Source organism: Boleophthalmus pectinirostris, unplaced genomic scaffold (genome assembly GCF_026225935.1).
Source record: "Boleophthalmus pectinirostris isolate CB_2022bp ecotype Guang Dong unplaced genomic scaffold, ASM2622593v1 HiC_scaffold_12, whole genome shotgun sequence".
NCBI lineage: Eukaryota > Metazoa > Chordata > Actinopteri > Gobiiformes > Gobiidae > Boleophthalmus > Boleophthalmus pectinirostris.
Window position 1 is genome coordinate 15480735 of NW_026571018.1, and position 16054 is coordinate 15496788.

Below are 16054 nucleotides of genomic sequence, written 5' to 3' on the forward strand. Positions count from 1 at the left end.
GTGTATGGAGTTTAAAAAGAGAGCACTGTATTACCTGTATTACCACATGACAACACAAGGTAGAACAGTGTTTTCCATTTAGAGAAGAACTAAATACCCTAAATATTTGGGGCTCGTGTGTTAAACATTATAACATAGATCAGAAATTAGTGTAATATTGGTATCAGAATTGAAAAGGCTAGATTGGTGCATCCCTAGTCTCAATATTATCAATCGAGATACTCAATTGAGATTTAAATTTGTCGATTCGGCCCACCCTTTTTCCTACCTAGAGCAATATGACCTTTTAAAGTACCTTAAGGGAAACACATGAGCTCAAAGCAGCTTTAAGGGCACATGCTGGTCATTACACTACTGCATAACATTTACATAACCAATCTGCACATTCACTCTGAGACCCTGAGCAGATGCTTGGCAGTCCTCAGACGCTTTATTAGCACCATTAGACCAGAGATGACAGGGAGTCTGAAGTCGGGGACAGCTACACTAATTACGCCTGGTTCACAACAGAGAGCTAAAGCAGCAGGCTTTCACAGCATAAGGGTATAAAAACAGCTAAATATAAGAGGAAAATAGTAAAACGTGTGTCTGTAGGCATTAAAAGGAACATCTATAATGATCTATTGAAAGTGGAATCTGTGACGCAGGTTGGTCCCCTAAGCACCTGGAGTTGTGTTTGTTTTATTCACACATGTTTGAGTAACCCTGCATTATTAGTCCATCTACATCTCCAAAGCTCAGCAGCTACCTTTTCAGTAGAGAGTGACAATTCCAGGACTGAAATTATCCAAATGATTCTAGTGAAGTCCAGTGACACATCTCCTGCGTTAGCACATGACATCACAAGGAGAGTTTTCAGTTTGAGAAAATAACTCATCTTAAATGCGTAGGGTTTGTGTGTTAAGCAAAGAAAACAAAACAAAACACAACTACAGGTCTGTTTTTGAGGAGGAACCAATATTACGACATGGATCAGAAAATAGCATAATAAAATGGGACCTTTAAGGGGATAGGAGCTAAAGTGTAAAGTAGTTACTAAGCCTGTTTCATTTTATTTGTTCATTATTAATTAAGGCTTTGTTCATGTTTTATTAAGGCTAATTAAAGAGTAGTTATTACAAAGTTTTAGCCTGAACTCATTTAGAATTAATTATAACCATTCATCATAAAAGCACAAAAGCTGAACACAAGTGGCATGGTATTTACTACTTGAGATAATAGAAAACTGCTGTTTCATGCACACGTCAGTAGAAGCAGAACCATAAACAGGATTGTGACTGGCTGTATTTTAACAACAACATTAACAACATTGCCCTCTGCTGGCCAAACTGTAAGAGCACAGCTACTATACTTCAGTTCAATAAACAGAGCTTAACGACAGCGCATCATCAAGAGTGAAAAATGGAAAAGTAGTGAATAAGAGAAAGAATGGAGAAAACATTTAATCATTTGTTTCATTGACACAAGGCAAAGCGTCAGTGCGATGATGCTTTCAACTACACAACTGTCAAATATTCACTCCAGGAGAGAGTCAGCTGCTTTGCCTGTTAAGGACTGGGTTTGGAGGAGTTCATACAGGGTCATTCATAGGGGTGGGTGATATGCCATTGTGTATCATGATTTTCTTGGAGCCAAATCACAATTTTTATTATGATCATCATTCATGTGCACTCGGTTATCTTTTATATTGAATTTAATATAATGTCAATGTGTTGTGATGTTCTTCTATTATTGACCAGTGACTGTCACGTTTTGATATTGTAACTTTATGTTGGTTAATTCAACAATTTTGTTAAAGGTTCTATTTTATTCAAAAATGGCTCTTGAGCTTTAAGCCATGTTCGAATGTAGTTACCTCACCAAAAACATACCTGGAGTTTACACATGTTTAGAGTATCCCCAGGGTTCCCACACTTTTTCACTGACAAAATTTCAAAACCTTTCTATGACTTTTTCATGACCTAAAGTGAATTTTCCATGATTTTACCCTACCCTTACCCTACATGTGTAGAACTGATCATACTTTTAGGGCTAAATATGAAATGTTACCTCTTCCACTCACCTTATGGTCATGGTATTATGCTTTTTAAACATTCAAAATAAAATAGTAAATGCATTTATAGCCTAATGATAACTTAACAGAATGCTGTAGCTATGTGAAAAGAGATACTAAAATTCCAAGGCTTTTCCAAGTGCCATTTTCGATTTCCATGACTTTTCCAGGATTTCCATGACCGTGGGAACCCTGTATCCTTTTATTATTAGTTTGTATACATTTCCAAAGCTCAAGGTTAACAGCTGCCTTTTACCTTTTGTTTAGTAGAGCTTAGAAATTCCAGGTCTGAAATCACCCTAATGATTCTAGTGAAGATTTATGCAGTTTAAAAACACAGTGGAGCACTTCCTGTATTACCACATGACATCACAAGGTGGAACAGAGCGTTTTCTTATTGAGAAAAGAACTCAGCCTAAATATTCAGGATTTGTGTCTTAAACATGTGCACCTAACAAAACACATCTCCTGTTATGTTTTTGATGAGGAAACAACAGTATAACAGTTTAATTTTCATTAGTATGTGACCAGCTTTATAAAGTCAATGTGACATAAAAGTACAGTACATTTAGGTGTACTTTTTGGAGTGTAGATTTAATTAATAAAGGCTTAATTATAATTAAATTTTCATGGCATATCACCCACTTTGGTCAGATGAGGTTCATGTATCTATCACCAGAAGTACATCACAGCATTAAGTCAGATGCCCTACCTTGAGAGGGGAGATGTGTGAGTGCGACACATATCCGTGCACGTTCTCAATCTCGGAGAGGTTCTTTTCGGACACGTGCACGAGCTCTGGAGCCCGCACTTCGTTGGTGAGACGTGGAAAGCCCTGGTCAAGTGGTGGCGAGTCGTCCTCCTGATACTGGTACTGCTGTGAATACATAAGCACCAGGGGAAAACCCGTGAATATAGTACACTTAAAAGACTTCGGCAAAACACAACGCTATGAATCCAAATGTGAATGAAATGTGGATGTTTGACTTGATGAGAAAATGTTCATCTGAGTCATATTTTTCATGCATATGTATGTAAAATTCCTTGCCAACTACTTAATTTACTATTCTACTATTGTGAAAAAAACATCAGTAAAAGTAAAGTTACAAAAAAAAGAAGCTGAAGAAAGTATCAATCTAAATTAAACAACATGCACAAATGACATTCTGAAATTCTTAATAACTTTTCTGGTGGAGGGTCCATTACCTGCTTGTGTCCTTGGAATTATATTTCCTTTGCCTCAAATGTGCCACATTAGGATATTAAATGTATATCTCCATGGAGACAAGCAGGTGCTGTCACCAGGCAAAGTTACAGATTAGATCTATGGAGTGATGACCCAATCACTGGAAGAAAGCAAGAAGAAAGCTAGAATTCCTGTTTCTTACTCTCTCTTTCCACTCCAACTCAATTTTCTGTCATGCTTTTTCAGGCGTGTCCAAATTATGGCCCGTGTGCCGAATGTGGCACAATTGATAAAATTACTTAAATTAACTATAAAAATGATCACTATAATCTCAATAACAACACACTGCATTTTGATACAGACCTAAAATTGATGTTGCAAATCTTATTCAAGGTACAATGGGTCTGTTTAAGCTTTGAAAAATGCACCATCTCAATGTTCCACTGTATTGTCCAACTGTCTGTGGGCTTCCACTTTAATTATGTTTCAATATGTGGTCCTCAGTGAAAAAAGTTTGGACACTCCGGCTTTGGATGGTAAAAACATCAGATGTCTTCTTTCAAATATAATATAAATTCAATTGTGATGTTGACATGTCTTCAAAGCACAGAAAGACCATTGTCAATGTAATGTATTGAATATGAAAAAGGACAATTTCTAAAATCTAAATAAACAATACAAATGTACCTCTTAGAAACCACAACACAGAAATAAATAAAAGGTGACAGCTTTGATTTAAGTGTTGATAGACAGATGAATGAGAATGCATGAGTAAGAGAGAGACAAATACATGTTGTTTTTTTTCTTTTTTTATATTAGATGACAGTGACTTCAGAATCTGTGTGCCCTGCTTTCTTCTCTCACCCAGGGTGCGCTGGTCAGGGCAGGGGTCATACAGGGTGGGGGTTGGCTGTTGTTGGGGGGCCCATGTACTGCGGGTGGCCTGTTCTGGAGAAAGCAACACCACCAGAGTTCACACAGAATTCAACTTGTGTGTATTCAAAAATAATTATTCACAAATAAGCATTCATCCAAGTCAAACAACCAGCTAACAAACAAGCAGGAGGATTGGAAGCTTCAGACAGCACATGGCACATGGCGAGTACTCAGTTTTGCTACTTAAGTAAAAGTACAGATACCGGAGCAAAAAAGACTTAAGTAAAGGTATCACAAAGTATTAAAGTACCTGCTTAAAAATGTACTTAAACAGTGAAGTATTTCACACAGATTTTGAGATCTAATTAAGCTGGAAATGAACTGATTTTGATAAAGATTTGTGCTGAATTTTGTTCAACAGAAACTATAAATAATTTTTTCTAGATGTTTTTCTTTGGATAGTTTGTTTGCTCAAATTTTGAACTTGATTAAAATAACCTCCCTAGCCTTTTCAGTAGGTTTCAAACAATAATAAAAAATAATTTAACTCTTCAGCCCCGTTAAAAAATGTGGAGTAGCAAGTACAGATAGCTGCTCTTAAATGTAGAGAAGTAAAAGTAAAAAGTATTAATTTAAACCTATCTAAAATTTGTACTTAAGAACTGTACTTTATGACTTTTACTTTCTACCACTGGTGCTAAAAGTGGTCCCCAACTTTTCTGCTCTAAATTGTCAATCGCTATGGCATAAATAGACATAGCGATGCGCAGATGTCACTACAGATGTGAGCATAATCAAGTGTAACACACACATACACAACCAGAGGGCACAGAAAGTATAGAATGAAAGAAATATAGCATGAAGAATCTTAAATATATTCAAAGTGAACAGCAATTACATGGTTCAAAACACAATCCAACACTGTATTGTGCCTTTATGCAAAAGAAGTGTAGATATACAGAATAAAGCTGAGGGTGATGCTAACCAACTGCAACGCTCCAATGATTAGCTCACAGTTATTTTTATGGCACCTCAAGGCAACAGTGTAAAGCAATGTATTCTTTATTCTTTGGATGTGTATATATATTTATTAGAATAACTTTTCTGGTGTAGGGTCTGTCAAATGCTTTTCTCCATGGAGATTGCTTTGTCTGGATGTTTCACAGTATGAAGACCAAACCAGATCAAGTTACAGGTCAGATCTGTGGAAATGCAACTCCACTCACAATCAGAATGCCTGTTTTTCTATGTATTTTTTAGCTGTAAAACCAACTGTAATTCAATAAATGTAAGACAAAGGTGTTTAATGCCATACTGTGGAACATACAGGCAGAGTAATGACTTATCCATAGAAAAAAGCAGCTGAAAGAAACCCAACCAAAAAATTTAATTTTTAAGGAGGATTTGCAGGATGTGGGTGAAGCTGCACAGCTATGGGCCAGGCGTACATCAGCTAGAGGCCCTACTAAAAATAGACACATGTTCCATAATTTCTCCATGCTTGAATACTCATTTGTATAATCCTTACAGTACTACACGCCTATTAGTAAAACAGACTACTGCTTGTGTTATGCCTATATTATTGTCGTTACATTACAATGTGACGTGTAACTTTCATTTAGAAACTCCTACTGCTGCTGCTACTACTACTACTGCTACTGCTACTACTACTTCTACTTCAACTACTACAACTACCACTACCACTATTACCAATATTACCACTACTACCACTACTACTACTATTCCTGGTATTATTCCTAGGCGTCCTCCTACTACACCTACTTCTACTACCACTATTTCTACTTCTATTCCTACTCCTCCTACTACTACTATTCATATTTCTATTCCTACTCCTATTACTGCTATTCCTACTGTTATTCCTACTCCTCCTTCTACACCTACTATGCTTACTACTACTACTGTTCCTACTACTATTCCTGCTCCTCCTTCTACTACACCTACTTCTGCTACTACTCCTACACCTACTTCTACTACTAATGTTCCTACTATTATTTCTAGTCCTCCTCCTCCTTATACACCAACTACTACTACTCCTACTACTACTACTACTCCACCACCTACTAATACTCACTACTACTATTCCTAGTCATTACTCCTACTACTCCTACTCCTATTCCTACTCTTCCTACCCCTACTCCTACTACTCCTCCTCCTCTTCCTCCTCCTCTTCCTACTCCTACTCCTCTCCTCTTCCTCTTCCTACTTCCTACTCCGACTCCTACTCCTACTACTCCTGCTACTCTTCCTACTCCTACTACTCCTACTACTCCTACTACTCCTACTCCTACTACTCCTACTACTACTCGTAAGACAGACACTATTCGTGTTTCGTGTTATGCATAAATTACTGTTATCACATTACAATGCCTTGTGTAACTTCAACGCTCCGCTGATCATATTTCTTTTTGGGGTATTACAAGGACAAGGTTGTGAGAAGGCCAACTGCTGCCATGGGACGTCGCGCACAAAAAAATTAATTGCCACGTCTAATGAATTCTTAACGTTTTAAAATGAAAAATGCAACCCTCCCTCCACACGTCCTTAATAAAGTAATTTAATAGAATGACAAGACGGAGAAGAAAGGAATCTGCATAGAAACAAGACTCACTGAAGGACCATGTCTGCTTAGGTAACAAAAGGAGAAAAAAAACACAAAATAAATGTCTCAGAGGGTGGCAGTTCTAGTCAAACAACACCTGTTTCTGTCAATGCCCTATATAGGCTACTGCTGCCACTACTACTGCCACTACTACTACTACTGTTAGTACTACTACTATACCATAAACCTGTAATTAATAAGTTACTAATCCCGAATCATTCTCAATTAAGTATTAACTATATATGAACTAAGTCTTTTGTTTTGTTGTCACTGTCATGTAGTAGATTACTCAAACATGTGTGAATGAAATAAAACACAACTTCAGGTAGTTTGAGGTATATTCCAGGTTTTTGAGGAGGTAACAACATAATGTGATTTAACACTCACAAGAGACAATTTTGAATAATATATGATCACTAAACTTTAATCTTACCCTATTAACCAATGTCTGAACTTTAGACCATGTCATTGATTTAATAATAAAGGATTTATGTTATGAGGACCTAATTTACAAATTAACTACTTAATTAATGTCTTAACTCATAATTAAGTAGTCTTTCTTAATCATTTAATTATGAAGCTACCAGTAAGTCTTTTGTCACGCTTTACTTGGTTAAGCAGGCTATGGTCACTGTCATGAATTGGGTTTCAATAGTACACAGAAAGTACTGCTCTATAACTCAAGGTCATCCTACAAGTTGTATGCAGATTTGTTTTTCTGAATACCTGCACATGTATTTTTATTAAGACCCTGTATTGGGGAATAGTTCTGTTCATCCCAGTGGTGAGTGGAACACCTTTGGCCCACTTCTATTTGAAGAGCTGTTAGACCACAGGTACAAGCCCCATTCAACCAAAAGAACAAGTTCTTCTCTGCTCTCTGTAATTACTGCCATCTGCAGGATTCATCAGCAGATGGGAAGATTAAGTGGTACAATGAGTTTCTCTCTGACTATTCAAGGATGTAGAGGATGCAGAGAGAGAGAGATGAGATCTCCTTTTTATCAATAAATCTATCACGCACCTTTGCCTGTTACTCAATTTTTCACTAAACACGAAGTAATGATTTTCTGTTTGGTGCGTTAGCTTGCAAATTTTGTGCAGCGCACTCATCAACATCAGGCTAAGTTATAAATGGAAATGTTTCCCCTCATTTCCTAAGTCCATTGTTCAGTTTTACTATGTAAAGTCAAGGCAAGGGTATGTGAGATTTTAAATTCCATCCACAGACATGAGGTAGACAAGTTCAAATCAAATATTGCTGAAAAACTGCTAACAACTGAAGGCTGATTTATTCTTAATTACAAAACATTAATAGCCAATTTGTTATAATTAGCTCTTTAGATGATTATCCAATCAGAAAACAGAATGAGCCTCACGTGAGTCTCTCATTTGGGTTGCCAGTTTCAATGCTGAAATCCCATTGGTTTAAACCTAAAATGCCTCTCTCTGATCTGAATGGTCTCGACCTAAACCCCAGCTCCTGCAGCCAATCATGAATCAATGCTAGTGCAGCCTCTGCAGCTCAGTGAGGGAATTCTGGAGGCTCTGAGTTTTCACATTATGCATGGCCTCTTTATATACTGAAAATGAGGAAAAAATTGCAAGTTAAGGCACTGGCAACCCATCACAGCTCAGATGTGATTATAGGTCCTTTTTTAAACCAGTAAAGGTGCAGGTTACATGTCCTCCCTTTAGAATGACATTGGTCAGCCTCTCCTGACTAAAGAGAAAACAGCACATGTATTTAGCCTGGGCCACAGAGGAGTAAAGCCTGAGTCTGTGCTGTGTTTTGTATCTGCAATTCACAAAGGCAGATGTCATTTCCACTGGGGTGCTGCTACAGGCAAAGGAGGCAGGTGTCTGCACATTTTCCATTTGGCTCACTCCAGCAAAATTAATTTAAGAGTTATCTCTAAATATAGAAACAACAAGCCTACACTGTCTGCATTTCAACTCATTGCTTCTTTATTGTAAGTTTCAACCAAGAATCAAACTAAAGTTAAAGGTATGTTGAAGTCATTTACTGTGAGTATCCTTTGCTGTCCTTGTACCAGCCCCTCACTGTGCATCAGATCACACTGGACAATCAAACAGGCCACGCTGCAATTTCTCTAATGAGGCGAGCGGGTTCCACAGAGAGAGAGCAGCAACAGCAGAGCCAGAGCAGAGCCATCTGACCTCCAGCCTCAGAGAAGCCCAGTGACCTAATATACAAGAGCACAGAGCTGCACTGGGCACGAAGCAGCACCCGTGTGGCCATTACACAACCATGAACAACAGTGTAACACACCACTGAAGCATCATTTAAGTACAGGGGTAAAAGAAGCTGAATGATCATGATCTGTATTGTACTAGTACTAGTCCAACGTTATTCCTCACTTCCCAAATTAATTCCTAATATTCACAATACAGATTATGTGGACCTATCAAATCTTTCAGAGGTCAGAGCCTAGTTTTGCAATCATGGTAGTGCTTACACTAACTAATTAACAACTGGTATGCAAACAGTACACCAGCTTTAATTCCTGGTTTGCAGACCATAAAAATACATATACAGACAGAAGACAGTACATTTAAAATATCTGTACTAAGGAAAAGCAAATTTTGTTACTTGAAAAGAGATCTTTAAAAAAATATTTAAAATGGCAAGAAAAACCTGCAGATTAAGATTAAGGCATGTTTTAGCACAGTTCAGAAGGACTGATAATCTACAGTTATATTATCGTGACTATGATTGTTAACAGAAAAATCTGAGATATTCCTTTTGTTTCTAACCCATCGCTGGATGTAAGAGATGCACCAGTTTACAGTCTAGAAGGTGCAGGTTACATCAACAGACAGTGGAACAAAAGTGCTTAGCTCAGACCAGTGCTGCGGTTTTGATGTTGGTCCATTTTAATGACGTGTCAAAGATGACAAATGCATCTTTCTACACAGCAGGAATATATATACAGGTGCAAGCTCGTGTGAGGAAAGCTAACAAGGCTCTGCACAAACATATAGAGTATCTTATACATTGATACTGCGCAGTGCCATCACAGTGGGGGGAGTTCTGTATGTATTGTGTATGGAGGAATGTTGCAGTTACCAAGATAGACAAAATGCACAAATTATAAACACTGCCAAAAGTTTCAACATAGCCTGAGAACTCGAGAAAAAAAATACAAAATGGATTTAAACAAAAGGTTTTCAGGAGCAATACGAGTGTTCATGGTTCTTGTGACTATAATTTCATGTGTGAGAGTCTTGTTTGCCAGTACAAATCAGCTCTCCTGCTGTATCTTCACCTAAATCAGTTCCTTATGGCCAGATTGTGTTAAAACAAAACTATAACAGAGCTTCAGACGATGACGACCTCAGCTGCAAAGTATCAATATGCATTCTTTGACAAACAAAGTGCACTTGTGGACCGGAGCTGCTCCTTCCTCCTCATTACGCAGTCTGTGGTCGGGCTGTAATCTGGTGATGAGACATAAACAGGCCCGAGTGAGTCTAATGAAACAGAGCTTGGAGAGGTGATGTACACTCTAACACTGAGTGACTAATGCTGCAGTCTACATAATTAGACCACATCTGACCAGTGATGGAGGATGTTATAATGTTGTTCCCTCATCAAAAATATACCTGGAGTTGTGTTTTGTTTTGTGTTTCATTCACACATGTTTAACACACAAACCCTGCAGATTTAGGCTGAGATCTTCTCTCAAAAAGAAAATATTTATAATACAGGAAGCACTCAGGAAACTTTGGTCTACTACAAACCATTTGAGATAAGCTAATTCTGTTTTTCACTTAAGACAGTAAAAATCTGATTCAGTGCCTTTATGTTTTTCAAATTGTATATGCTTATGATGAAATATTGTCACTAGAAATGTCACATTGTCACTAGAAATGTCACATTGTCACATAGAAATAGTGTGCTTAATCAAAAATACTCTAAGGTCTTAAAGGTTAAAAGTGCCTTGTGCCCTTTCTGCTAGAAGGTCCATCACCTGCTACTCTCCATGGTGATGTTGCCTGGAATGTTCCACAGTATAGCATTACACTTATTTAGCTCTACGAAGACAACAGCTGATGTCATAGGGCCAAGTTACATGCCACTCATCGTAAGAATCCAGGTTTTTAAATCAATAAAATCCCATGTCATAGAGTAAATGCGTGATGTTTAATGTGATACCGGGGCGTCAACAGAAAAGTTACACAGTACACCTTTAAATCTGATGTCCCAATATGTAAATGGATTTAACTGCAAGCATAAAAAGTGTGCTGTGTTCGTCTGGATTTTTTTTTTTCCTGTATTAAGCCAAACAACTGAACAAATATTGTCCAATGCCAAGCCAACAGAACACTTCAAAATACTGCTCCAGGATAATTATTATTCCAGCATTAGTCACTCTTCAGAGCTTTTGTTTCTCACCGAAGCAGCTTTAATTATACAATTCCACATCACAGACTTATATTTGTGTAACACTTACTAGTGTGTATTTAGGCCATGCCAAATTTACACAGTTATTATGCTGAAAGTATTGACATGATTGGACCATTAGGCCTGTCCCCATAACAGATTTTGAAGTAAGAAATATTTGCTGAACTAAATATAGACCACAGTAATATTGAAACTAATTTATGCCACTGACAAAATAACCCTAAAGCAGGATTATATACGACACTATACTAAATGTATAAGACGGTTAAAACAAACTGCAAAATACTTTAGTACTTAGTTTGCATCTACAGTGAGTCACAGAGGTTAAATATTGGACCCTATACAGCTTAAAAATTGTTGTAGTACAGAAAAATGACAAAAACTCCTCCATTAATACTAAGAAAAAGTACACATGTAAAATATATTGACATATATTGAACAATAAGTCGATATAGCAATCATCATGACAGCCCTACAGACTATGCTCCACTTTCAATGTGAGTCTTAAACGTCTTACAGTATGAATTATTTTGGCTTTTTGATCTACACTGGACACATTGGCTTGGATATTTTCAGTGATACAACTTAACTGGTCTTAGTTATGAAGACTGTGGCAAGGGCTGCAAAAAAATATAGCAAATAAATAAATGCAATAATCAATATAGGAACAAATTATATATTGCAGTAGCACAAAGGTTCTCCATCTGACTGAAATGCACAGATGTTTGGTTTATTTTTAGATAAAGCTGATTTTATTAACAGATCTCTGTTATTTATATTTATATGTCAAGTTTTTTATACTAAAATATAATGTAAAAGTATTCTAAGTATTCAGAATACAGCACTCTGATTGGCTCATGTATCAGAATCCAGTACAAAATACATTCTAATGCAGATATTCAGTATTTTGTACCCATATACATTTTTACTTTCACAGTTGTCACATGGAGGATATCAGTATAGTTATCACCATATTGCCACGTGTGCCTCTGCCATGCTGCACTATGAGGATTCCTGTTTGCTGACGCTCGTGCCCTCCTCCGTATACTGAGATGGAAATGAGGGGTGGCATGGCCGTGGGCGCGTGCAGAGTCGGTGCAGATTTAGCGTGGAATCTCCCCGTGGTTTGTGTGTGCTGACCTCTTTCTGGGGCTTTATATACCTACAGTTAGACTCTCCTCACTCCAGTCTCGTCCATGGTCCTAATTCCAGCAGACAGTATGAGGGGAGGGCTGAGCTATGGGGGATGTTATAAGAGCACCTGCCTCCTGCTCCTCTGGCTTTTTCCATTCAAATGTGCCCAAACATCCAGTCAAAAAAGTGCACCGATCTAAAGTCAATGGGGATTTTCGACGTCCTGCCTCATCATTTTGAATTTCCACCAACTGACTGAGATCTGTTCATGACAGCAACACTTATTACTCCCTACTTTTTGTTTTGGTTTAAAATGCTCTTGGCACCCATCAGATATCAATGTGGATAATAATCACATCATTTTGAATTTACTAAGTGAGATATCTGTGCATGAGAGCAACGTGTCTTATTTAAGCCAGGCATACACTGTGTGACTTTAGGCCCTTTTTGAGACAATTTTTCAATTGTGCCATTCTTTTTGGGATCAGGACGAGTTTTGGCTTAATCGTGTGTTGTACTTCATGTAGTATACATGGAGTAACGAGAACCGATTAACAACTCACGACCAGTTCCCGACCGGCAATCGTAGGTCGGAAGAATATCAAACCTCTTTAGAATCCAGTTGCTTCTCGTAAGGGTTTTGCACTGCTGAGGAAGTTGTATAGCTGTGAACTTTAAAACCCTGCGATTTGGTCATACAGTTTGAGCTGGGGCTGAGTGAAACAATGGAAAACATCTCACAGTGTATGTCCGGCATTATAGGTCCTTCATTACACAAAATTGACACTTTAAGCCATGTTAGAATACTGTTAGCTCATCAAAAACACACCCGGAGTTGTGTTGATTCATTCACACATTTGAGTAATCAAGCATTAGTCTGTCTACATATCTAAAGCTTAAAATGCTCCTTTCCCCCTTGTGACCTCATGTAATGGTAGTTTTCAAGTCAAGGGATTCTCTTGAAGGTGTATGGAGTTTAAAATCGCAGTGAAGCACTTCCTGCCACAATAGAAAGTAAAAAGGCATTTGATTTGAATTCCTATAGGATCAATAAGAGCAAGGACACTGGAAACAATGCCTCTTTTACACAACAGCACAACAGGTATTTAACAACAATTAAAAATAAGTACAAAATGAATGAAGTTAAAATATGTTTACTGAGTTTTGTAAGCAGGATCACACTTTTAACTCCCAGAAGCCCTTCTTATATCAGTCTAATGCCTCAGTCGCCCTTTGACTCTGCTCTCAAGATTAATATCACTCACATAAATGGCACATACATGATCTCACTCAGCTTATTACTATTCTGATCTCATGACAAAGTAGAATATGATGAAACAAAGATCTCTCATAGTATATTTCTACTGACCAAATAACCAAATGTGTAATATAACAACATGCCTAAGTATTATCCGGTTCTATTGTTGTTTTAGAAAGCTCTGTTTGATATTTCTTTGCCTGACCATGCATGGATAATTGCTAACTAATAAAAGGAGAGCTATGCAACTTTTCTTTTCTCCACAGAGCCGTTATTTATTTTCCCAAAATGTTCCCTAGTATGGTATTAAACATAAATAAATTAAGACACTACCAGGACAAGTTACAGGTCAGATTGGTGGCGAAACAAACCTGATTATAGAAAAAAATGAATGCTATGATTAGGTTTGTTTAAGAAATAAAAGCACCTGTAACTGACTAAATACAAGATACACAAGTTTAATGCCATATTGTGGAACATTCAAGGAAATGAAATAGTCACGAGAGCACATTTTAGCACAGTATATTGCTACAGAGAAATATTGAAACTACAGTACTTTGTGAGCAAGGATAATCCTAGTACACAATTTTTAAACAGTATCAAAAAGCATAATAATTGAATGAACCATTAAGTGTGACTAATAATCTTACCGTATTACAACTAAAGTAACAAAAATCTCCCCACTTTTGCAAAGAAACTGTACTCACAATAAATACTGAGCCTAAAAATATTGTTCCAGATCTCATACTGAACGATAATTTATGGAGAATTCTTGGTGCATGGAGAAATAACATCCCCATGCACCAAGAATTGTCAACAGCGAGGTGAGATTGTAAACATATAAAACAATCGTACACAAAATACAAAAACAACTATAATCCCTTGCTTTTGCTGTTCGAACAGTTTGCTAAGATTGCAGTGCTCAGAATTAATACGCACTTTGACAGAGACAAAACAGCGTTCCTTGGGTAAAAATGAAGTTACCAATCACATCTCCCTAAGAAGCGCAGGAGAGATGAGGAGCTGGAATTGACTTGCAATGGGCCCATTACAGTCAGAGGATTAATTCTGGCCTGTCACCATGACGAATAAAGGGTGACAGCGCCGCATACAGAAATATTACTGTGCTGTAAATATGCCCTCATTAAGCCCCAGTAAGCATTAGCACTGCTAGGAGGGCTGCACATAGAGAGAAGGAGTAAGCACTAAGTAAGTAAAAATATAGGTCATTTTTTTTGTATTTTAGAGCTGCACAATGTCAGGAATAAACATAATTGTGATTTTTCTGAGAACTATTGTGTTGCTGATTTTAAAAGTAGGATTCTGTAAACAACTCATTAACATTTGAGAGAAGACTGAAATATGAAATGATAAACTAATACAAGAATCCCGTGTGTTTCAGAGCATGTTTGTAGAAGTCTAAACTACAACAGATTTTGATATAAAAAGACTGGATATTTTGTTTTTTGCAGAGTATTCATCATATTAGCTAAATAACTGCAGCCTCGAACTCAACTCAAATTGCGATTTCAGTTTGATTGCTGACATATTATTATTTAAAAAAATAATTATCAGAATACAGTAATAGCATAAAAAGAAAATACAATAAGATGAAGGCTTTAATATTGCCTCTTCTTGCACCTTCTTTTTATCTATCTACTGCTATTTTGTTGTGCTTTTTGTTGTATATGTGCAAAAAATAAATAATAAACAAAAAAAACAAAAAACATTGTCCTACCTTGCATCCAAACATCAGCGACAAAGTCTTGTTGGTACAGGCAACTTTGCAATGGCACTCCACAGGGGTACACTCTGGACTTCTCACTATTGGAGACATTGCCATTGACTACAGCTTTAAGAACAAGCGTATGTCCCACTATTACAACACAAAGCGACCACACAGCTCGCCAAATGAAACAAATGAGATGTACTGTAGCACCAAGATCCAAGCAGCGGAGTCCAGTGGGATAATAGAAGAAGACTACAAAGCAGGTTAGCACTTAATAGGAGATAGAGTTAGCATACAGACTTATGCTCAGTCACACATACAATCTCGCTGTCCCTGTCTATGTGAGCTGTGTCCTAGTGTCCCTCTCTCTCTCCTCGTATCTCTCACTACACCAAGATCACAGCTACTATTACTCACTGTCCTCCTATATATGTATGATTGTTTCATGAAGTACAAGCGGGTATTGTTTCTAAAATATTACCTCTTTCATATGAACTCACTCTGTCTTTATAGGTCGGTGTAAATGCAATAGTGTTAGATTATACTCTATATTTAGTATTATGTGCAGCAACAAGATTGAATCAGTTGTGTCTTGATGTTAAAGTGCTCCCCCAGCTGGACAGAGTTGCTCCTTACAATACGCATTTGGAGTCATATAGCTATAGATAATTTAAATGTAACAGAAAAATCTCTTCAAACATTTACCTTTAATTTACCATTTTTACTTAATCCAAACAAAAAATAATATTTGAACTTACATGTTCAACCT

General features: G+C 37.3%; 1 protein-coding gene across 1 annotated transcript in view; it reads right to left on the reverse strand.

Moving 5' to 3' along the window:
* dlg2 (discs, large homolog 2 (Drosophila)) overlaps positions 1–15393 on the reverse strand; it is a 140079-nt gene extending 124686 nt beyond the window's left edge. The window contains exons 1-2 of the mRNA XM_055148468.1: positions 15295–15393; positions 2766–2930 (exon numbers count right to left, since the gene is read on the reverse strand). Of these exons, the coding sequence (XP_055004443.1) occupies positions 2766–2930; positions 15295–15393 (264 nt within the window). The remainder of the gene's footprint in view (positions 1–2765; positions 2931–15294) is intronic.
* Between the last annotated feature and the right edge of the window lie 661 nt (positions 15394–16054).